Here is a 22,643-nt window from a genome sequence, read left to right on the forward strand (position 1 = left end):
AGACTGCTCTTCTCTGTGTCACGGAGGCTCTCCGCACTGCTAAAGCTAACTCTCTCTCCTCTGCTCTTGTCCTTCTAGACCTGTCTGCTGCCTTTGATACTGTGAACCATCAGATCCTCCTCTCCACCCTCTCCGAGCTGGGCATCTCCGGCGCGGCTCACTCCTGGATTGCGTCCTACCTGACCGGTCGCTCCTACCAAGTGGCGTGGCGAGAAGCTGTCTCCGCACCACGTGCTCTCACCACTGGTGTCCCCCAGGGCTCAGTTCTAGGCCCTCTCCTTTTCTCCCTATACACCAAGTCACTTGGCTCTGTCATATCCTCACATGGCCTCTCCTATCATTGCTACGCTGACGATACACAACTAATCTTCTCCTTTCCCCCTTCTGATAACCAGGTGGCGAATCGCATCTCTGCATGTCTGGCCGACATATCAGTATGGATGACGGATCACCACCTCAAGCTGAACCCTGGCAAGACGGAGCTGCTCTTCCTCCCGGGGAAGGACTGCCCATTCCATGATCTCGCCATCACGGTTGACAACTCCGTTGTGTCCTCCTCCCAGAGTGCGAAGAGCCTTGGCGTGACCCTGGACAACACCCTGTCGTTCTCTGCTAACATCAAGGCGGTGACCCGATCCTGCAGGTTCATGCTCTACAACATTCGGAGAGTACGACCCTGCCTTACACAGGAAGCGGCACAGGTCCTAATCCAGGCACTTGTCATCTCCCGTCTGGATTACTGCAACTCGCTGTTGGCTGGGCTCCCTGCCTGTGCCATTAAACCCCTACAACTCATCCAGAATGCCGCAGCCCGTCTGGTGTTCAACCTTCCCAAGTTCTCGCACGTCACCCCCCTCCTCCGCACACTCCACTGGCTTCCAGTTGAAGCTCGCATCCGTTACAAGACCATGGTGCTTGCCTATGGAGCAGTGAGGGGAACGGCACCTCCGTACCTTCAGGCTCTGATCAGTCCCTACACCCAAACGAGGGCATTGCGTTCATCCACCTCTGGCCTGCTGGCTCCCCTTCCTCTGCGGAAGCATAGTTCCCGCTCAGCCCAGTCAAAACTGTTCGCTGCTCTGGCACCCCAATGGTGGAACAAGCTCCCTCACGACGCCAGGACAGCGGAGTCACTCACCACCTTCCAGAGACATTTGAAACCCCACCTCTTTAAGGAATACCTGGGATAGGATGAAGTAATCCGTCTAGCCCCCCCCCCCCAAAAAAAAAAGAAAAGAAAAAAAAAGATCAAAAATTTTTTTTTGTTGTAAAGTGGTTAACCCACTGGCTATAGGGTGAATGCACCAATTTGTAAGTCGCTCTGGATAAGAGCGTCTGCTAAATGACTTAAATGTAAAATGTAAATGTAAAACTGCCAAAAATGTGGCAAAGAACTTAACTTTGTGTCGTGAATACAAAGCGTTATGTTTGGGGGCAAATCCAACACAACACATCACTGAGTACCACTCTTAATATTTTCAAGCATGGTGGTGGCTGCATCTTGGTATGAGTATGCTTGTCGTTAAGGACTAGGGAGTTTTTGGGGGGAGAAAAAGAAACGGATTAGAGATAAGCACAGGCAAAATCCTAGAGGAAACACTGATTCAGTCTTTTTTCCAACAGACACTGGCTGACAATTTCACCTTTCAGCAGGACAATAGCCTAAAACACAAGGCCAAATACACACTGGAGTTGCTTACCGAGACAACATTGAACGCCCCTGTGTGGCCTAGTTACAGTTTAGACTTAAATTTACTTGAAAATCTATGGCAAGACTTGAAAATGGCTGTCTAGCAATGATCAACAACCAACTTGAAGGAGCTTGAATAATTTTTTTAAGAATAATGTGCAAATATTGTACAATCCAGGTGTGGAAAGCTCTTAGAAACTTACTCACAGCTGAAATCGCTGCCAAAGGTGACTCAGGGGTGTGAATACTTATGTAAATGAGCAATTTCTTTATTTCATTTTCAATAAATTTGCAGAAATGTTTAAAAACTAGTTTTTACTTTGTCATTATGGGGTATTGTGTGTAGATGGGTGAGAAAAAAAGCAATTTAATCAATTTTGAATTCAGGCTGTAACACAACAAAATGTGGAACAAGTAAATGGGTATGAATAGTTTCTGAAGGCACTGTATTTTAATTTATAAACCAGGTAGTTTGGGTCCTGAATGCTGATTGGCTGAAAACTGTGGCATATCAGACAATATACCAGTGGTATGAGGCAAAATTACTTTTTTACTTTTCTAATTATGTTGGTAACCAGTTTATAATTGCAATAAGGCACCTCTGGGGTTTATGGCCAATGTACCACGGCTAAGGGCTGTTTCCAGGCACTCCTTGTTGCATTTTGCCTAAGAACAGCCCTTAGACAACATGGTATATTGGCCATATACCACACCTACTCTGGCCTTATTGCTTAAATATACCTTCATTCTTTATTTTGTATCTCCACTTCACTCTCATTGGCAGCCTTCCAAGGCTAAAATCACAAGAATAAAGAAACATTTATGAAATCTTGACACTGCATACTGAATGCATAGTTAGCTAACATTCTTTCTCTAAGCCCATCACAAATATTTAGCAATGTTTTACCTGCAGTCTCACTCTTACTCTGTCATTCTGTCCTCCAAGGCTGACAGTTCTGCTTCTTGGGCTGGAATAACAATCAATTACACTGTTGAAGTGATTTATATAGGCCTAACTCAAGTTTGTGTAATTTTGCCTACATTCTCTCTCTTCAGCTCATCTACCTTGTTCTCACTGGCACTCAGTCTGACCGCTAATGCTGCAATGGAGAGAAACATGGACAAATCTAACCATCTTAATCAAAATATAATAATAGTAGGTAGGCTTGTTTGTAGGCTTGTTTTGTGTGTAGCCTTAGGACCTCACATTTCGTTGGTTTGTTGTTTTGTCGCGTGTTTATCATTTAATAAACATGAATGCATTTCACGCTGCGCCTTGGTCTGACCCGCCCTTAAACAAACGTGACAGAAGATCCCACCAAACACGGACCAAGCAGCGTGCCCAGGAGGACCGAACACCCTGGACACAGGTGGGGAAGATTTGGTCTTGGGAGGAGATATTTGTGGGAAAAGGACCCTGGGCGAAGAAGGAAGCCCAGGCAGGAGAGGAGCAACGGCAACACAGAAGCCGGCCGAGGAGGAAGCCCGATAAGCAGCCCCAATAAAAAAATGTGGGGGGGCTAAAGGGGTGGTCGGGGAGCGAAAGAGAAGAGCCCCGACCACTGCACCCGGTGGGTTTGCAGATTGATTCCCTACGACCATGGGAAGAAGAGTGGGAACAATATTATACTGAGGAGTCGGAGGATGACGACGACGACGTGAGTTTCTGTTCCCTAACTCGTGGGGGCTCCCGGAGGAGTCCTCACTGGAGGAGGAGTGCCGAGAGAGAGAGAATGATCGGATCTGCGGGGTAAGAGAGGAGGCCACCATATTACGGGGGCTGATAGATAGAATAGAGCGAGAGAGATCCATTCAAGAGGAAGCACTGCAGGAGGCTCGCAGGGAAAAGGAGGAAGTAGAGGCACGGAGAGAGGAGCTGGTTAGGCAATATAAGCAGCGGGGGTTAATAGAGGAACCCAGGTATAAGGAGAAACGCACTGTATTGCCAGTGCGCATGCACAGCCCAGTGCGTTCTGTGCCAGCGCCCCGCACGTGTCGTGCGAAAGTGGGCAGCCAGCCAGGACGGGTTGTGCCAGCTCTCCACTCCAGACCTCCAGTCCGCCTCCACAGTCCGGTCCGGCCCGTTCCTGTTCCTTGCACCAAGCCAGTGGTGTGTGTCCCCAGTCCGGCCCGGCCCGTTCCTGCTCCTCGCACCAGACCAGTGGTGCGTGTTCCCAGTCCGGCCCGGCCCGTTCCTGCTCCTCCCACCAGGCCAGTGGTGCGTGTTCCCAGTCCGGTACGGCCCGTGCCTGCTCCCCGCACCAAGCCAGTGGTGCGTGTCCCCAGTCCGGCCCGGCCCGTTCCTGCTCCTCCCACCAGGCCAGTGGTGCGTGTTCCCAGTCCGGTACGGCCCGTGCCTGCTCCCCGCACCAAGCCAGTGGTGCGTGTCCCCAGTCCGGCCCGGCCCGTTCCTGCTCCTCGCACCAAGCCAGTGGTGCGTGTTCCCAGTCCGGCCCGGCCCGTTCCTGCTCCTCGCACCAAGCCAGTGGTGCGTGTTGCCAGTCCGGCCCGGCCTGTTCCTGCTCCTCGCACCAAGCCAGTGGTGCGTGTTCCCAGTTCGGCCCGTTCCTTCCCTCGCACCAAGCCAGTGGTGCGTGTCCCCAGTCCGGCCCGGCCCGTTCCTGCTCCTCGCACCAGACCAGTGGTGCGTGTTCCCAGTCCGGCCCGGCCCGTTCCTGCTCCTCGCACCAAGCCAGTGGTGCGTGTTGCCAGTCCGGCCCGGCCTGTTCCTGCTCCTCGCACCAAGCCAGTGGTGCGTGTCGCCAGTCCGGCCCGGCCCGTTCCTGCTCCTCGCACCAAGCCAGTGGTGCGTGTTCCCAGTTCGGCCCGTTCCTTCCCTCGCACCAAGCCAGTGGTGCGTGTCGCCAGTCCGGCCTGGCCCGTTCCTGCGCCTCGCACCAAGACAGTGGTGCGTGTTCCCAGTCCGGCCCGGCCTGTTCCTGCTCCTCACACCAAGCCAGTGGTGCGTGTTCCTAGTCCGGTCCGGCCCGTGCCTGCTCCTCGCACCAGACCAGTGGTGCGTGTGTCCAGTCCGGCACGGCCCGTACCCGTTCCACCGGTGCCTGGTCCGGCACCGGTCAGCTGCTCCACTGCGGAGCCAGAGCAGTCTGCTCCATTGGGGTCTAGTCCAGCTCCGGTCAGCGGCTCCACTCCGGATCCAGAGCAGTCCGCTCCACCGGTGCCTGGTCCAGCTCCGGTCAGCTGTTCCGCTCCGGAGCCAGAGCAGTCTGCTCCACCGGGGTCCAGTCCAGCTCCGGTCAGCGGCTCCACTCCGGAGCCAGAGCGGTCCGCTCCACTGGTGCCCAGTCCAGCTCCGGTCAGCGGCTCCACTCTGGAGCCAGAGCAGTCCGCTCCACCGGTGCCTAGTCCAGCTCCGGTCAGCAGCTCTACTCCTGAGCCAGAGCAGTCCGGTCCACCGGTGACTAGTCCAGCTCCGGTCAGCGGCTCCAGTCCAGAGCCAGAGCAGTCCGCTCCACCGGTGCCTAGTCCAGCTCCGGTCAGCGGCTCCAGTCCAGACCCAGACGTCAGCCCCTCTCCAGGTTCGGGGTCTCCCACACCAGGGTCCAGACAGGGCTTGGTACTTCGTGGGAGGAAGGAGAGGGGAAGCAGCGCGCCGAGGTCCAGACCAGACAAGGGGCGCAATAGGGAGGCGGAGAGTATGTGGTCGTCACGCCCGGAGCCGGATCCCCACTCGGCCCCTACCCTGTTATGTAAAGGTTGTGCGGTCGGAGTCCGCACCTTTGGGGGGGGGTACTGTCACGCCCTGACTCAGGAGACTCTTATATGTTGAGTCAGGGTGTGAATATTCTATGTTGTGTATATCTATGTGTATTATCTAGGTTTTGTAGTTCTATGTTTGGCCGGGTGTGTTTCCCAATCAGAGGCAGCTGTCACTCGTTGTCTCTGATTGGGGAGCATAGTTAGGCAGCCTATTGGCCATTATGGGTTGTGGGATCTTGTTCCGTGAGTAGGCTTGTTTTGTGTGTAGCCTTAGGACTTCACGTTACGTTGGTTTGTTGTTTTGTCGCGTGTTTATCATTTAATAAACATGAATGCATTTCACGCTGCGCCTTGGTCTGACCCGCCCTTAAACGAACGTGACAAATAGTAATAATAGTTATTATTATTATTAATTTGTAGAGCACCTTTCCCACCCTCAAAATATGTTAGCCTGTCATAAACATATTACTTAACACATATCACATATTCTTACCCGCATTTTCTCTCTCAGTGGTGGTCACTCTGGCCTCCAAGGCTGCTACTTGAGCTGGAAAACAAAATGAATGACATGGATCAGTATGTGAATCTTCATCATGACTAAATAGGTTACAAAATTAAACAGTACTTCAAATCCCAACAGGGTATTGCCTGTAGTCTCTCTCTGCAGCTCCCCAATCCTCCATGTTCCTCAGCTCCACTCTCTGTTCCACCATCATATCTCTCAGCACTCTCAGTTCAGCCCAGATGTCAGCAGAGGTCTGACCTTTCGTCTGTTTGTGAGTTGTCTCCTCAGCCTCAGTTCCTTGACCCCACTCTGCTGTAGCCCTGTGGAGTGATGTCATTCTCTGTGACCCCTCCACACTCTCCCTGAGCCCATGTCCCGAACAGACATAACGGCAAAACCAGCAGACCCATACAGCACCCCTCATTCTGAAACTAATCCTGTTCAGAAATGTACTCTCTGTCGTTCTGTCTGTGTCCTTATATTCTTAGGTGACCAATACATGAGAATCTAACACTTGACTTCAGTGGAATACAGTCAAGAACTATGATAAACCAGAGAACATAAAGGAAGATGACCTTACAGCAGGGTATTCTAATACTGATATTGTACAAGGCTGTGGGAGAGTAAAACCTGTTGTTTTATCTGAAGGTCTGTGTCTCAAATTAACCCTTATTCCTAACTTTTGACAAGAGAACAAATGAGGCCCAAAACTTGTACACTGAATGTGGAGGGCGTCATTTGAGATTTGCCTTGAGGTCTCTTTTTTTACTGCTTATGACCAGTTGTGTAGTTATTTGTTTTTTGTTCACTAAGTAAAAATGGTATATTCTCAGAATCACAAGTACAGTTTAATTCTGGCCATGTGTTACAGTTTAATTCTGGCCTTTGTTCATTCACCGTAGGAATAGAAGTCAGTGCACAGTAAACATGATTTTGCGGACAGATCCACCAGTAACGAAATCCCAATTTAACACCTGTTTGCAACTAATGAGCCATACCTAATTACTCACAAGAGAAGTAAACACATACAAACACCACCAATTAGAGTTAAATACAGTAGCTAAATGACTTTTTATGATTCATATTCTGTAATGATGCAACTTACCTGGAGTTTAATGTAAACATACGTTGCATTGGCGTTTTCTCTTGTTTCATTAATCCAGGGAAAGTTCTTAATGAATGTAGATGTACAAACTAGTTAAATAGCAAGTCCCTTCGGCCTCTCACATCATCCTGTGGAAAAACAGGGACTATGGGACGCTGGTAAAATGGTTGTATTTAAGGTGCTGCTCAGCTTCAAGATCCCTGAGTGTGACCTGCACTCACTCAGGTAAGAGGTTAACCCTCCACTTATCATATAGATTTTGTTTTTTAACAGTTGGATTTGTGGATTTGTCTGAAAATATTTCCATAGGAAACACTATGTGAATTTGTATAGAGAACTCATAGAGATATGTTTTATACGTATGTGTATATGTAAATGTATGTGGATATGTATGTATATTTGTGTACATGTGGGTATGTATGTATGTGTATGTGTTTATATATATAAATATATATATTTACAAAAAATATATATGGGGGATTGGAAATGATGCAGACAATTACATTGATGGAATTTAATCTATCTGCAATATTAAAGCTGATATACCCCCTAAAAAAATACAATAATAATAATAATGTTACGTTCAAGAAAACTGGCAACTCTGAAAAGAACAAGGTCAAATCATGATGTCAGTGATTTTCAGGTCGCAAAGTCGGAAGGGCTAGAATGATGCCAGTGTTTCAAGTTAGATGGCCGTTCAAAACACTGTTTCCCAGTCAGAGCTTGTTTTTCCAGAGTTCCCAGTTGTCATGAACACATTGAAGACGGAAGTTGGAGATTTCCTAGTTCCAAGTTGTTTGGATCGCGGCATTATACTGCCTGGTGATGTCACCAGGCAAGCCAAAACTCCACCCATGCAAAACCTCCTGATTAGAAGGTCCTGTGTAGATTGTATTTTCAACCAGCAACTATCAGGAAATAACACTTCAGGAAATTTCTTCACACTTTTACAGTCTTCGTTTCATCAGCTGTTGTACAATATGATACAAAACACAGGAACAACTGAATTTTGACTGCATTGGGGCTAAACATAATTGAGAACCACTTGCTATAAATTATTATACATGTTTGTGTTATATCATATCACATTGAATGTATCATAGATGTCCCCACTCTGACACCACCAAGGTTGAGAATCTGAAACAATACGAATGATCTTTTTTGCTTCTATAGGCAACACTTTTCATATAAATTATCCTTACACCATGTATTAATGTAGCTACTTTAGTAACCAGAATATAACTGTACTAAGCCATGTTTATTTAGAATGTGCTTCTTCTATGTGTAGGCTACACGGAATCAATGTATCTTTCTGTCTGCACCAGGTTTGTCTGAGATCCTATCAGGCCCACTGGCCCAGAGGTATGAACAGCACCCAGCCCAGCCCTGTCGCCTTCTTCATCATCCAGGGCCTGGCCAGTCTGGCTGAGAAGAAGATGGTCCTGTTTATCATCTTCCTGCTGGCCTACACCATCATCCTAGGAGGAAACATCATGATCATCTACCTGGTACTGTACATTGTACACGCACAGCCAGAACCAGATCACAACAACATTAGATAGAGATTGTGTTATAAGAGAGACCATGAGTTGTAGCAAGTGTAAGTAATCAAAAGGTTTCATTCAGGTCCTCTCACTGAGAATTTGTTCTAAGGGCCCATAGACTACACTATACTCCTCAGGAGTCAGGACTCTTGAACTCTTGAGATTTATGGCTAGGGCCCAGAGTTTCCCCTGGTCGAGTCATGTTGTCGGGAAAAACTCTCTGCTTGGCCTATTTATGACATCACTGTCTAATCCCTCTCTTTGTCTCATCCTACAGGTGCGGACCGACCCGAAGCTGGGCTCCCCCATGTACTTCTTCCTCCACAACCTGTCCTTCGTGGATATGGTCTACACCACGGTCACCATCCCCAACATGTTGTCAGGCTTCCTGACTGAGGTCAAGACTGTGTCCGTCCCCGGCTGCTTCTTCCAGATGTACTGCTTCATCCACATGGCTGTCACCGGCCGCGCCCTGCTGACCGTCATGGCCTACGACCGCTATGTGGCCATATGTAATCCTCTCCGCTATGCCGCTGTGATGACCCGCCCCGTCTGCCTGCTCCTCATCATCGGGGCGTGGACCTTCGGTGCCATCTGCACCTTCCCGTCCACTACCATGGCAATGCAGCGTTCATACTGCGGACCCAACGTGGTGCGCCACTGCTGGTGCGACCCATCCTCAGTGAGGCTGCTGGTGTGTGGGGACACTCAGGTGGACAGTATCGTGTCACTGTCCATTGCCCTCGTAGCGCTGCTCACCACGGGTGTGCTCATCCTCACTTCCTACATCCTCATCGGTGTGACGATAGCTAAAATGAGCGCCGCCCAGCGACTGAAGGCGTTCACCACCTGTGCCGCCCACCTGACGGTTGTGTCCATTTCTTACAGCTCTGCCTCATTCGTCTACATCTCCTACCGTGTGGGAAACTTCTCTCCAGAGGTGACCCTCCTCTTCATCCTCTTTCTCCCCCTCCCCCTTTCTCTGTTCTAATGACTGTTTAACTCTGCCATCAGACAACCTTCAGTCAACACTGGGAATTCTACATTCACCAGTTGAAAAGTTTGACTGATATTTGTGCCATTACTCTGGTTACCCATGTCCTCTGATTTGTCATTTCACTGTTGATGTCTACTGGCATGCAAAAGGTGTTCCCACCAGGAGATGGCAGTGTTGTATCAATTGTGTGTAACATATTGTACTGATGCTCTTCAGTTGTTGTAGGTTTGTGTCATAATGCCAGGGCTGTGATAATCCTAATAACATGGTTGGGGTCAATTCCATTTAATTTTCAGTCAATTAAGAAAGTAAACCAAATTCCAATTGTAATTCCATTTTCCTAATTGAAAAGCATTGAAGATAATTGGAATTTCAGAGTACTTCCTGAATTGATTGGAATTTAAATGGAATAGAACCATCCCTAATAATGCTATGTTTATGGGTGAATATGATCAAGGTCATGCTGTTAATACTGTTGTGGTAAGGTTGGATAACATTGTGTTGATGTTGTAGGTGCGTATCATTGTTGTATAATAATGGGTATCTTTGCGTTTATTATAATGGGGTGGGGGGTATGTATCGTTGTTGTATTGTAGTTGTCTTAATGTTGTATTCATGTTGTGTTATTGTTGTAGGTGCGTATCATTGTGTCGGTGTTGTACTCGGCTCTGACTCCTTTCCTGAACCCAATGATCTACAGCCTGAGGAACAAGGAGCTGAGAGAGGCCATCAAGAGGGTCTTCTGCCGACATAGAGCCGTCTCACCGCAGGGCCGCAAAACACTCAACACACTGTCCTGACCGCAAAACATTCAATACAATCTCCTTTAAAATAGTTTAGTATGGGCTAAAAAGTGTGATAATTTTCAGAGATTCCAAAATGATGCCAAGTCACTGTTTCCAATTATTGTTTGTTGTTCAGAAGGCAGAACAGCTTAATGTTTACTTATCATGCTCTTAGAAACTAAACCCAACAACATTCTTGTTTACCATTTGGTTGATGGTGTAGTTGCACAACTGTATACATCTGATTTAATAGTTTTAAGTTTATTGATAAGTACCACAAAAATGAAAAGAACAACAAAAGTCCTGTTCAATCGCATTGTACAAACTACCAGATACAGTACTAAATGGTATGTAATTATACTTGTTTTTAATCAATCACAAAGAAAGAGGAGTAATTGTTAGGTGATTATTGTATAATTACAATCTCGCAATATTATTTCTTTATATCAGGGAAATAGCACACTGTAAAATAAAGTGTACCCACACATTTTGTTTTTGTGCCTCTGCCTTCTCTGTAAGCGTCACAAATTAAAATAAAACTTTGCACAATAAATTTTTCCTCTTGATGGAATAATTGGAACTAATACTCTATGATGGTTTGCATGTGGAAATTAAATCTATAAATGATTAATGGAACACCCCCCAAAACTTTGCACCACCTAAAAATAAATGTCAGTTTGAAAACATAGTGTTCTTCCTAGTTATGTCTTTTACAGTAGATTTGCTTTATGGCAGAAATTAGGATTTTTTTTACAGCAGTACTAACACAAACCGGGGCAGCTGAATGTTTAAAATGTTACAACATGCTTTGAATGTGCATACCATCAATGAAATAATGGCTCTCAAATAATGTTAGGATCCAATTCAACAGAACCCTTACAGGTCCCTCAGGTAGTGGTTGAGAAGAAACTCCACCCTTGTTTTATGAATGCCACACACATACACTGCAGTTCTCATCACACAATATGTTATTTATTTTCCTGTCAGATTTAACACAAAATCATGCGGCCACCTTGGCTCTGTGAAACACTCTAAATATCCTCTGTTTAATCTCTTTAGTCTGTAAACCATATATTATGGGGTTGAGACAGGTAGGGACCACACTACCCAGCACACTACTCAGTTTGCGCAGGTCTGCATAGGCTGGGAAGCGATGGAAGATGATAATGGTGAACCCACATCCCAGCACGATAAGGTAGACCAGTAAGTGTGTGCTACAGGTTGTCAGGGCCTTGCTTTTTAAAGAGCTGTTTCTACTACTCAGACACACAATGGCAATCTTCAGATAGGCGAGACTGATGCTGCCTATGGACGAGACAAACAGCACAACAGTAAAGGTTAAGCCATATATGTTATTTATAATCACGCCGTTGCAGGAGAGCTTGAGTAAGGAGGCGTTGTCGCAGTACGGGTTAAATATGTTAGACCTGCAGGGTGACAGGCGGATGGTGAGGCCCAGCAGAATCCCACTAAGACTATGGCCACCTCCCAGGCAGTCACAGACAACCTGATTACAATTTTGCTGTTCATGATGGTAGTGTACCGCAGGGGGTTGCAGATGGCCACATACCTGTCAAAGGCCATGATCATGAGAACGATGTGTGATGTCGTAGCATAAACATAAGTATAGAAAGCCTGAATGGCACACTCTATGTAAGTGATATATCGCTTAGGAGCTGCGGTCAAAATGTCCCCTAACAGACGAGGTATCATTGCTGTAGCCCCGACTATGTAATTAAGAGGCAAGTTTCAGAAAAGGATGTACATGGAATGATGCAGGCTCCTCTCCATGGAGATCAGTACTATAAGGCAGATGTTGGCCACCATTGTGAAGATGTACAGTGCCTTGCAAAGGTTTTCATCCCCCTTCATGTTTTTCCTATTTTGTTGCATTACAACCTGTAATTTAAATGGATTTTTATTTGGATTTCATGTAATGGACATACACAAAATAGTGCAAATTGGTGAAGTGAAATGAAAAAAAAACTTGTTTCAAAAAAATTATAATAAATAATTAACGGACAAGTGGTGCGTGCATATGTATTCACCCCCTTTGCTATGAAGCCCCTAAATAAGATCTGGGGCAACCAATTACCTTCAGAAGTCACATAATTAGTTAAATAAAGTCCACCTGTGTGCAATCTAAGTGTCACATGATCTGTCACATGATCTCAGTATATACACACCTGTTCTGAAAGGCCCCACTAAAATGCTGGAAGCATGAATTGCATGGTCAATCCATCTAGGGCTTGTCAGTCTCAAACGTGATCCTTTGAACGCGTTGGTTGGGGATGATGAAACAACGGAGCCCCATTCAATGAAGGGAAGCGAAGTGGACGGTGGGGCGATTTGCACGTGGAGCTTGGCATAGTGGGGCATGAATTGTTGACATAATTGTAATCCAAACCATCACTTTATTTACTCTTTGTGAAGCACTGAGGTTCCAAACTCTGTTTTAGATGAGACTGACTTTATGACCAAAATTATCCTATTTACACTTTGTAGTCAATTTTGACACTAGAACAAATGTTTCTGACTCATATCGATGCCACAAAGGGATTAGTGGGTTTATAGTGGCAGTCGCTCTTTAATTACCCTCACCTGCCTCCCACACACACACACTGCCCCCTACTGACACCCCCTCCCTCTTCCAGATAGGGTCCTAATGAGTCCTGCGGGTGTCTCATCACCTCCGAGCTCATATCAACAGTCATTATAACTTTGTTACCAAAAACACACTCTTCTGTAGCAGGGAATAACAGAATAACATCATGGTTGTGTTTGTTTGCTTATTACAAAATACAGTTTCTGTCTTTGTGTTGGTGGATATACTGTGAATAATAATAATCTATTACATTTGTAAAGCGCTTTTCATTATACAGAGTAATCTTAAAGTGCATAAAATACAAGAATTACCCCCCCACCTGAATTGTTTTATTTTATTTGGGGACACAACTAGACAGGGCAACTGACACAAAGAACACAGCTGATGCTACAACATACAAGGACACCAAGGAGCACAGCTATCAACAGAAAACCTTCCTAAAGAGAAATGTCTTTAAGAAACGTTTTAAAGGAGCCCAGAGTCTGTGGTGCCTTCAGGTGGTCCGGGAGGGAATTCCAGAGGCTGGGGGCAGTCGATATCCCAAGGAGCGGTGCTTGGTCCTGGGGGCGTGGAGGAGCAGGCTATCGCTTGACCTGGGAGTGTGGGTGGGGTTATGGAGGGAGAGCAGTTCTTTAAGATAAGGAAGGGCATTGCAATGAATACACTGGAAAGTCAGCAGGAGGGTTTTGAATTCAATCCAGAATGAGACGGGGAGCCAGTGCAGAGATGCCAGGATGGGGGTGATGTGATGGTGTTTCCACACTCTCATCAGGATCCTGGCAGCGCTGTTCTGGACGTATTGGAGTTTCTGGAGACTCCTGCCAGGCATCCCGATGAAGGGTATGTTTCAATAGTCCAGCCTTGAGGAGATCAAAGCATGGAGGAGCTTCTCTGCGTCAGACTGAGTGAGGGTGGGACGAAGTTTGGCAATGTTCTTGAGGTATTGAATGACACTTTACACAGTTGTTTGATGTGGCTGTCAAAGGTCAGGGAGGAATCAAGCTTAAGTGTTACACACAAGTAAGTGTTTGAGTGTTAACCTGGGGCAGCATGTAGTGTGTGGAGTCCTTAGGGTGTACGTGTGCATGAGCGTGAGTCTGTTTGATGTAATAGCTCATTAAGAGAGGTGATGGCCCCAGGTGTCCGCATTGAATGTTCTCTGAAGTGAAGACTAATAGGGCAGTGTCAACATAAACACACTTTACCTACTAATTAAAATCCCATTAACTATCATAGACCCTTATGACCTCATTATCACACACACAAAACAAACACACACACAAACAAATGAACGCACACACTGCATGCTGCTACAGGTTAATTGGGGTATGGTAAACTGACCCTTTCTCCTACAGCTACATTCTTAAGTGTATATGTGTCATCTATGAAATACAACAAAATGCTGTTGCAACAAAATAAATAAATAAAGAGGACCCTTTATGTCATTACAGCACTAACAGTTTTCCAATCACATAATGAAAAGCAGCAAGCCAGTGAAGGTGTCCAGTGGGCAAAACCTGTTTGAAAAGACGTCCGTATGATTTATTATAGTGTCATGCATCTTGATGATGCCCAGCTCACATGGGCTTATAAGACACTGTATTTGTTGTATACAAAAAATTAAATGATCATACTTATATATGCACACAGGTACATACGTAATTACATACATACACTGAGTGTACAAAATATTAGAAACACCTGCTCTTTCCATGACATAGACTGACTCGGTGAATCCATGGGAAAGCTATGATCCTCTTATTGATGTCACCTGTTAAATCCACTTTAATCAGTGTAGATGAAGGGGAGGATATAGGTTAAAGAAGGATTTTTAAACCTTGAAACAATTGAGACATGGATTGTGTATGTGTGCCATTCAGAGGGTGGGTGAATGGGCAAGACAAAATATTTAAGTGCCTTTGAAGGTACATTTACATTTACATTTACGTCATTTAGCAGACGCTAAATGGGGGGGGGGGGGTTGGAGTAAAGGGGGGGGGGGGGTAGAAGGATTACTTTATCCTATCCCAGGTATTCCTTAAAGAGGTGGGGTTTCAAATGTCTCCGGAAGGTGGTGTGACTCCGCTGTCCTGGCGTCGTGAGGGAGCTTGTTCCACCATTGGGGTGCCAGAGCAGCGAACAGTTTTGACTGGGCTGAGCGGGAACTATGCTTCCGCAGAGGTAGGGGAGCCAGCAGGCCAGAGGTGGATGAACGCAGTGCCCTCGTTTGGGTGTAGGGACTGATCAGAGCCTGAAGGTACGGAGGTGCCGTTCCCCTCACAGCTCCGTAGGCAAGCACCATGGTCTTGTAGCAGATGCGAGCTTCAACTGGAAGCCAGTGGAGTGTGCGGAGGAGCGGGGTGACGTGAGAGAACTTGGGAAGGTTGAACACCAGACGGGCTGCGGCATTCTGGATGAGTTGTCGGGGTTTAATGGCACAGGCAGGGAGCCCAGCCAACAGCGAGTTGCAGTAATCCAGACGGGAGATGACAAGTGCCTGGATTAGGACCTGTGCCGCTTCCTGTGTAAGGCAGGGTCGTACTCTCCGAATGTTGTAGAGCATGAACCTACAGGATCGGGTCGCCGCCTTGATGTTAGCGGAGAACGACAGGGTGTTGTCCAGGGTCACGCCAAGGCTCTTCGCACTCTGGGAGGAGGACACAACGGAGTTGTCAACCGTGATGGCGAGATCATGGAACGGGCAGTCCTTCCCCGGGAGGAAGAGCAGCTCCGTCTTGCCGAGGTTCAGCTTGAGGTGGTGATCCGTCATCCATACTGATATGTCTGCCAGACATGCAGAGATGCGATTCACCACCTGGTTATCAGAAGGGGGAAAGGAGAAGATTAGTTGTGTGTCGTCAGCGTAGCAATGATAGGAGAGGCCATGTGAGGATATGACAGAGCCAAGTGACTTGGTGTATAGCGAGAATAGGAGAGGGCCTAGAACTGAGCCCTGGGGGACACCAGTGGTGAGAGCACGTGGTGCGGAGACAGCTTCTCGCCACGCCACTTGGTAGGAGCGACCGGTCAGGTAGGACGCAATCCAAGAGTGAGCCGCGCCGGAGATGCCCAGCTCGGAGAGGGTGGAGAGGAGGATCTGATGGTTCACAGTATCAAAGGCAGCAGACAGGTCTAGAAGGACAAGAGCAGAGGAGAGAGAGTTAGCTTTAGCAGTGCGGAGAGCCTCTGTGACACAGAGAAGAGCAGTCTCAGTTGAATGACCAGTCTTGAAACCTGACTGGTTTGGATCAAGAAGGTCATTCTGAGAGAGATAGCAAGAGAGTTGGCTAAAGACGGCACGCTCAATAGTTTTGGAGAGAAAAGAAAGAAGGGATACTGGTCTGTAGTTGTTGACATCGGAGGGATCGAGTGTTGGTTTTTTGAGAAGGGGTGCAACTCTCGCTCTCTTGAAGACAGAAGGGACATAGCCAGCGGACAAGGATGAGTTGATCAGCGAGGTGAGGTAAGGGAGAAGGTCACCGGAGATGGTCTGGAGAAGAGAGGAGGGGATAGGGTCAAGCGGGCAGGTTGTTGGGCGGCCTGCCGTTACAAGTCGCAAGATTTTATCTGGAGAGAGAGGGGAGAAAGAAGTCAAAGCATAGGGTAGGGCAGTGTGAGCAGGACCAGCAGTGTCATTTGACTTAACAAACGAGGATCGGATGTCGTCAACCTTCTTTTCAAAATGGTTGACGAAGTCATCCACAGAGAGGGAGAGGGGGGGGGGGGGGGGGGGGGGGATTCAGCAGGGAGGATAATGTGGCAAAGAGCTTCCTAGGGTTAGAGGCGGATGCTTGGAATTTAGAGTGGTAGAAAGTGGCCTTAGAAGCAGAAACAGATGAAGAAAATGTAGAGAGGAGGGAGTGAAAAGATGCCAGGTCCGCAGGGAGTCTAGTTTTCTTCCATTTCCGCTCAGCTGCCCGGAGCTCTGTTCTGTGAGCTCGCAATGAGTCATCAAGCCACGGAGCTGGAGGGGAGGACCGAGCCAGCCGGGAGGATAGGGGACATAGAGAGTCAAAGGATGCAGAAAGGGAGGAGAGGAGGGTTGAGGAGGCAGAATCAGGAGATTGGAGGGAGAAGGATTGAGCAGAGGGAAGAGATGATAGGATGGAAGAGGAGAGAGTAGCGGGAAAGAGAGAGCGAAGGTTGCGACGGCGCATTACCATCTGTGTAGGGGCAGAGTGAGTAGTGTTGGAGGAGAGGGAGAGAGAAAAGGATACAAAGTAGTGGTCGGAGACTTGGAGGGGAGTTGCAGTGAGATTAGTAGAAGAACAGCATCTAGTAAAGATGAGGTCAAGCGTATTGCCTGCCTTGTGAGTAGGGGGGGACGGTGAGAGGGTGAGGTCAAAAGAGGAGAGGAGTGGAAAGAAGGAGGCAGAGAGAAATGAGTCAAATGTAGACGTAGGGAGGTTGAAATCCCCCAGAACTGTGAGGGGTGAGCCATCCTCAGGAAAGGAACTTATCAAGGTGTCAAGCTCATTGATGAACTCTCCAAGGGAACCTGGAGGGCGATAGATGACAAGGATATTAAGCTTAAATGGGCTAGTGACTGTGACAGCATGGAATTCAAATGAGGAGATAGACAGATGGGTCAGGGGAAAAAGAGAGAATGTCCACTTGGGAGAGATGAGGATTCCTGTGCCACCACCCCGCTGACCAGATGCTCTCGGGGTATGCGAGAACACATGGTCAGACGAGGAGAGAGCAGCAGGAGTAGCAGTGTTTTCAGTGGTAATCCATGTTTCCGTCAGCGCCAAGAAGTTGAGGGACTGGAGGGTAGCATAGGCTGGGATAAAGTCTGCCTTGTTGGCAGCAGAACGGCAGTTCCAGAGGCTGCCTGAGACCTGGAACTCCACGTGGGTCGTGCGTGCAGGGACCACCAGGTTAGAGAGGCAGCAGCAACGCGGTGTGAGGCGTTTGTGTAGCCTGTGCGGAGAGGAGAGAACAGGGATAGGCAGAGGCATAGTTGACAGGCTGCAGCAGATGGCTACAATAATGCAGAGAAGATCGGAATAAAATGAACTAAACATCTGGGAAAGGAGAGAGCGGGGCCTCCCTCACCACAACTCCCAAATATAACTCTCCCAACTTCCACCTCAGAAACTATAATTGTTGTAAACTACAGCGGTTCAATGTTTTCTAGGAATAGACTAACCTAGTTTATTCAGCTAGCTAACTAGGTGCAGTATTATTCCGTGAAAAACGTCCGGGCACCTCGTCATAAGACGCCACAGCCAGCTAGCATGCCGGTCTCCAGCAGCAGGGTTTAGCGCCAATACTCAGCCACAACAACCACCAGTGTATCAACATGCAAGCAGATCGTTCGTGTCCGTGTCTAACGTTGTGGGTTAGTCCCGACAGCTTGAGCGAGTCCGTCGTCAACTTATTCAGCCAGTTAGTTAGCTAGAATAGTTAGCAAACTAGCTAGCCATTGCTTTCAGACAAAGAAGAACCCCTCCTTTCACGGCACGAACACACAGAGAGAGCCAAACTAACGTTGACTAGTCACCCATGTCCCGAATTCCTTGAGCGACTCGGGCTATCAATATGTAAAAAACAAAACACAAGTGTAGGTTATGACTTACCCCTAGCAGCTACTGTTAGCTAGCCAAGTGCAAAGCTAGCCACTGAATTGACTCAGCCAGTTCGCGTCTGTTCGCTCGGTCGTTCCAGCTATTGTTTACAAGTAGCCATCCAGGTTGCAACAAGCTTGCTAATTTTCAAGCACAGTAGCCACTTGCTACCTAACGTTAACGGTTCAGACAATGAGGTTAGAAAACAGCTGAATGGTAGGCAGTTATTGTATGTAACCATTGTAGGCAGCCAGCTGGCGTAATTACAGGCACTCTCAGGCGTGAAACAACTATACCGTTGCTAATAGCTACTCACCAGCTAGTCCAGGTGGTGAGTTAGCTAGCTAGCTAGCTTCGTGCTACACCCGGCACCGCCGAATACAATACTAACCTACAATAATTACATACAACAACTACCTACAACAACCCACAATACCTACCTACAATACCTAACTACAATCTAAATACATAGTTTAAGCCTTACTCGACAAAGCCCAAGCTATGTATAAAGCCAAACTTACCCGACGACCTCCTCCCACACTGAACTGGTTGACCAATGTAGGTGCCAGGCACACCAATTTGGGCGGCAGGTAGCTTAGTGGTTAAGAGCGTTGGGCCAGTAATCGAAAGGTTGCTGGTTTGAATCCCCGAGCTCAGGGGTGTGAATACTTATGTAAATGAGCTATTTCTTTATTTCATTTTCAATACATTTGCAGAAATGTTTAAAAACTAGTTTTTACTTCGTCATTATGGGGTATTGTGTGTAGATGGGTGAGAAAAAAAGCAATTTAATCAATTTTGAATTCAGGCTGTAACACAACAAAATGTGGAATAAGTAAATGGGTATGAATACTTTCTGAAGGCACTGTATTTTAATTTATAAACCAGGTAGTTTGGGTCCTGAATGCTGATTGGCTGAAAGCTGTGGCATATCAGACAATATACCAGTGGTATGAGGCAAAATTACTTTTTTACTTTTCTAATTATGTTGGTAACCAGTTTATAATTGCAATAAGGCACCTCTGGGGTTTATGGCCAATGTACCACGGCTCAGGGCTGTTTCCAGGCACTCCTTGTTGCATTTTGCCTAAGAACAGCCCTTAGACAACATGGTATATTGGCCATATACCACACCTACTGTTACGATCGTCGGGTACAGAGGACCAAGGCGCAGCGTGGAAGGTGAACATATTTTATTAATTTGAATGATAACACGAACAAAAACGATAACGAGACGTCCAAAGGTGCAAAACACAAACCTATACAGGAACAAGATCCCACAAACACTGTGGGAAAACTGGCTGCTTAAGTATGGTTCCCAATCAGAGACAACAAGCCACAGCTGATACACGTTGCCTCTGATTGAGAACCACACTGGCCAACATAGAAATACTAAACTAGACTGAAAAACAAATGAAAACTCACACCCTGGCTCAACATACTAGAGTCCCCAGAGCCAGGGCGTGACAGTACCCCCCCCCCCCCCAAAGGCGCGGACTCCGACCGCGTCAACCAAACACCACAGGGGAGGGACCGGGTGGGCACTCCGCCTTGGCGGCGGATCCGGCTCCGTGCATTATCCCCACTCCCTCTCTAACCCCCCAAAGAACCCCTGGTCCGGTCTGGCCCTGCTGACCGGAGCTGGACTGCACACTGGTGGAGCGGATTGCTCTAGCTCCGGCGTGAAGCAGCTGACCCGCGCCGAACCAGGCACCGGTGTAACAGGCACGGGCTGTGCCGGACTGACGACGCACACCACTGGCTTGGTGTGGGGAGCAGGAACGGGCCGAGCCGGGCTGACGAAACGCACCACTGACTTGGTGCGGGGAGCAGGAGCGGGCCGGACCGGGCTGACGAAGCGCACCACTGACTTGGTGCGGGGAGCAGGAACGGACCGAGCCAGGCTGACGACACGCACCACTGACTTGGTGCGGGGAGCAGGAGCGGGCCGGACCGGGCTGACGAAGCGCACCACTGACTTGGTGCGGGGAGCAGAAGCGGGCCGGACCGGGCTGATGAAGCGCAACACTGACTTGGTGCGGGGAGCAGGAACGGGCCGGACCGGGCTGACGAAGCGCACCACGGACTTGATGCGAGGAACAGGAACAGGCCGGACCGTACTGGGGACACACACCACTGGCCCTACGCGGGGATCAGGAACGGGCCGGACCAGACTGGTAACACACCCCAGTACCTCTCGCCGTGCCTCTACACTTTCCTTCCCCTTTGTGTCCAGTGGCCCCCTTAACCTGGCGGCCTCCTCTGCCAACCCGCTGGACCGCTCTATCGCGGCCTCCTGCTGCCCCGTCGTCCACGGCGTGAGCCCCCCCCCCTAAAAAATTTCTGGGTGTCTCTCCTCCCCGTGGACCAGGCCTCCATATCTCTCGCCAGACTCTCACCCCACTGCTCCAAAGTCCAACCTCTCTGCTCTTCACTTGGCTTGGCCCAGTCGAGACTCTTACTCCACTGCTCCAAAGTCCAACCCTTCTGCTCTTCACTTGGCTTGGCCCAGTCGAGATTGCAAAGGAGATCCGCTAGAGATTCCCCTGGCGATGGCTCCTGGACACGCTGCTTGGTCCAGTTTTGGTGGGAGGTGTCACGATCTGTCACGATCGTCGGGTACAGAGGACCAAGGCGCAGCGTGGAAGGTGAACATATTTTATTAATTTGAATGATAACACGAACAAAAACGATAAGTGACGTCCAAAGGTGCAAAACACAAACCTATACAGGAACAAGATCCCACAAACACTGTGGGAAAACTGGCTGCTTAAGTATGGTTCCCAATCAGAGACAACAAGCCACAGCTGATACACGTTGCCTCTGATTGAGAACCACACTGGCCAACATAGAAATACTAAACTAGACTGAAAAACAAATGAAAACTCACACCCTGGCTCAACATACTAGAGTCCTCAGAGCCAGGGCGTGACACCTACTCTGGCCTTATTGCATAAATATACCTTCATTCTTTATTTTGTATCTCCACTTCACTCTCACTGGCAGCCTTCCAAGGCTAAAATCACAAGAATAAAGAAACATTTATGAAATCTTGACACTGAATGCATAGTTAGCTAAGATTCTTTCTCTAAGCCCATCACAAATATTAGATTAAAACAAAGTTTAGCAATGCTTTACCTGCAGTCTCACTCTTACTCTGTCATTCTGTCCTCCAAGGCTGACAGTTCTGCTTCTTGGGCTGGAATAACAATCAATTACACTGTTGAAGTGATTTATATAGGCCTAACTCAAGTTTGTGTAATTTTTCCTGCATTCTCTCTCTTCAGCTCATCTACCTGGTTCTTACTGGCACTCAGTCTGACCGCTAATGCTGCAATGGAGAGAAACATGGACAAACCTAACCATCTTAATCAAAATATAATAATAGTAATAATAGTTATTATTATTATTAATTTGTAGAGCACCTTTCCCACCCTCAAAATATGTTAGCCTATCATAAACATATTACTTAACACATAGTGGTCCTCTGTAGCTCAGCTGGTAGAGCACGGCGCTTGTAACGCCAAGGTAGTGGGTTCGATCCCTGGGACCACCCATACACAAAAAAAATGTATGCACGCATGACTGTAAGTTGCTTTGGATAAAAGCGTCTGCTAAATTGCATATTATTATTATATCACATATTCTTACCCGCATTTTCTCTCTCAGTGGTGGTCACTCTGGCCTCCAAGGCTGCTACCTGAGCTGGAAAACAAAATCAATGACATGGATCAGTATGTGAATCTTCATCATGACTAAATAGGTTACAAAATTAAACAGTACTTCAAATCCCAACAGGGTATTGCCTGTAGTCTCTCTCTGCAGCTCCCCAATCCTCCATGTTCCTCAGCTCCACTCTCTGTTCCACCATCATATCTCTCAGCACTCTCAGTTCAGCCCAGATGTCAGCAGAGGTCTGACCTTTCGTCTGTTTGTGAGTTGTCTCCTCAGCCTCAGTTCCTTGACCCCACTCTGCTGTAGCCCTGTGGAGTGATGTCATTCTCTGTGACCCCTCCACACTCTCCCTGAGCCCATGTCCCGAACAGACATAACAGCAAAACCAGCAGACCCATACAGCACCCCTTATTCTGAAACTAATCCTGTTCAGAAATGTACTCTCTG

At 47.7% G+C, this 22,643-nt stretch overlaps 1 protein-coding gene and 1 pseudogene across 2 annotated transcripts; one reads left to right on the plus strand and one right to left on the minus strand.

Annotated features, from left to right (window-relative positions):
- Positions 1-7,183: 7,183 nt before the first annotated feature.
- LOC311143093 (olfactory receptor 5J3-like) lies at positions 7,184-10,361 on the plus strand (the record flags this gene model as incomplete). The annotated part of the gene is made up of 4 exons (XM_084178899.1): positions 7,184-7,245; positions 8,309-8,528; positions 8,842-9,504; positions 10,197-10,361. 4 exons carry the CDS (start codon positions 7,184-7,186, stop codon positions 10,359-10,361), a joined length of 1,110 nt encoding a protein of 369 aa, XP_084035025.1.
- Positions 10,362-11,346: 985 nt separating this feature from the next.
- Positions 11,347-11,930, minus strand: LOC311143094 (olfactory receptor 52N5-like; annotated as a pseudogene). The gene has a single exon. The product of its transcript is annotated as an olfactory receptor 52N5-like (transcript).
- Positions 11,931-22,643: the final 10,713 nt, after the last annotated feature.

This window comes from Coregonus lavaretus, assembly GCF_964263955.1.
Source record: "Coregonus lavaretus genome assembly, chromosome: 15".
Classification (NCBI taxonomy): Eukaryota; Metazoa; Chordata; class Actinopteri; order Salmoniformes; family Salmonidae; genus Coregonus; species Coregonus lavaretus.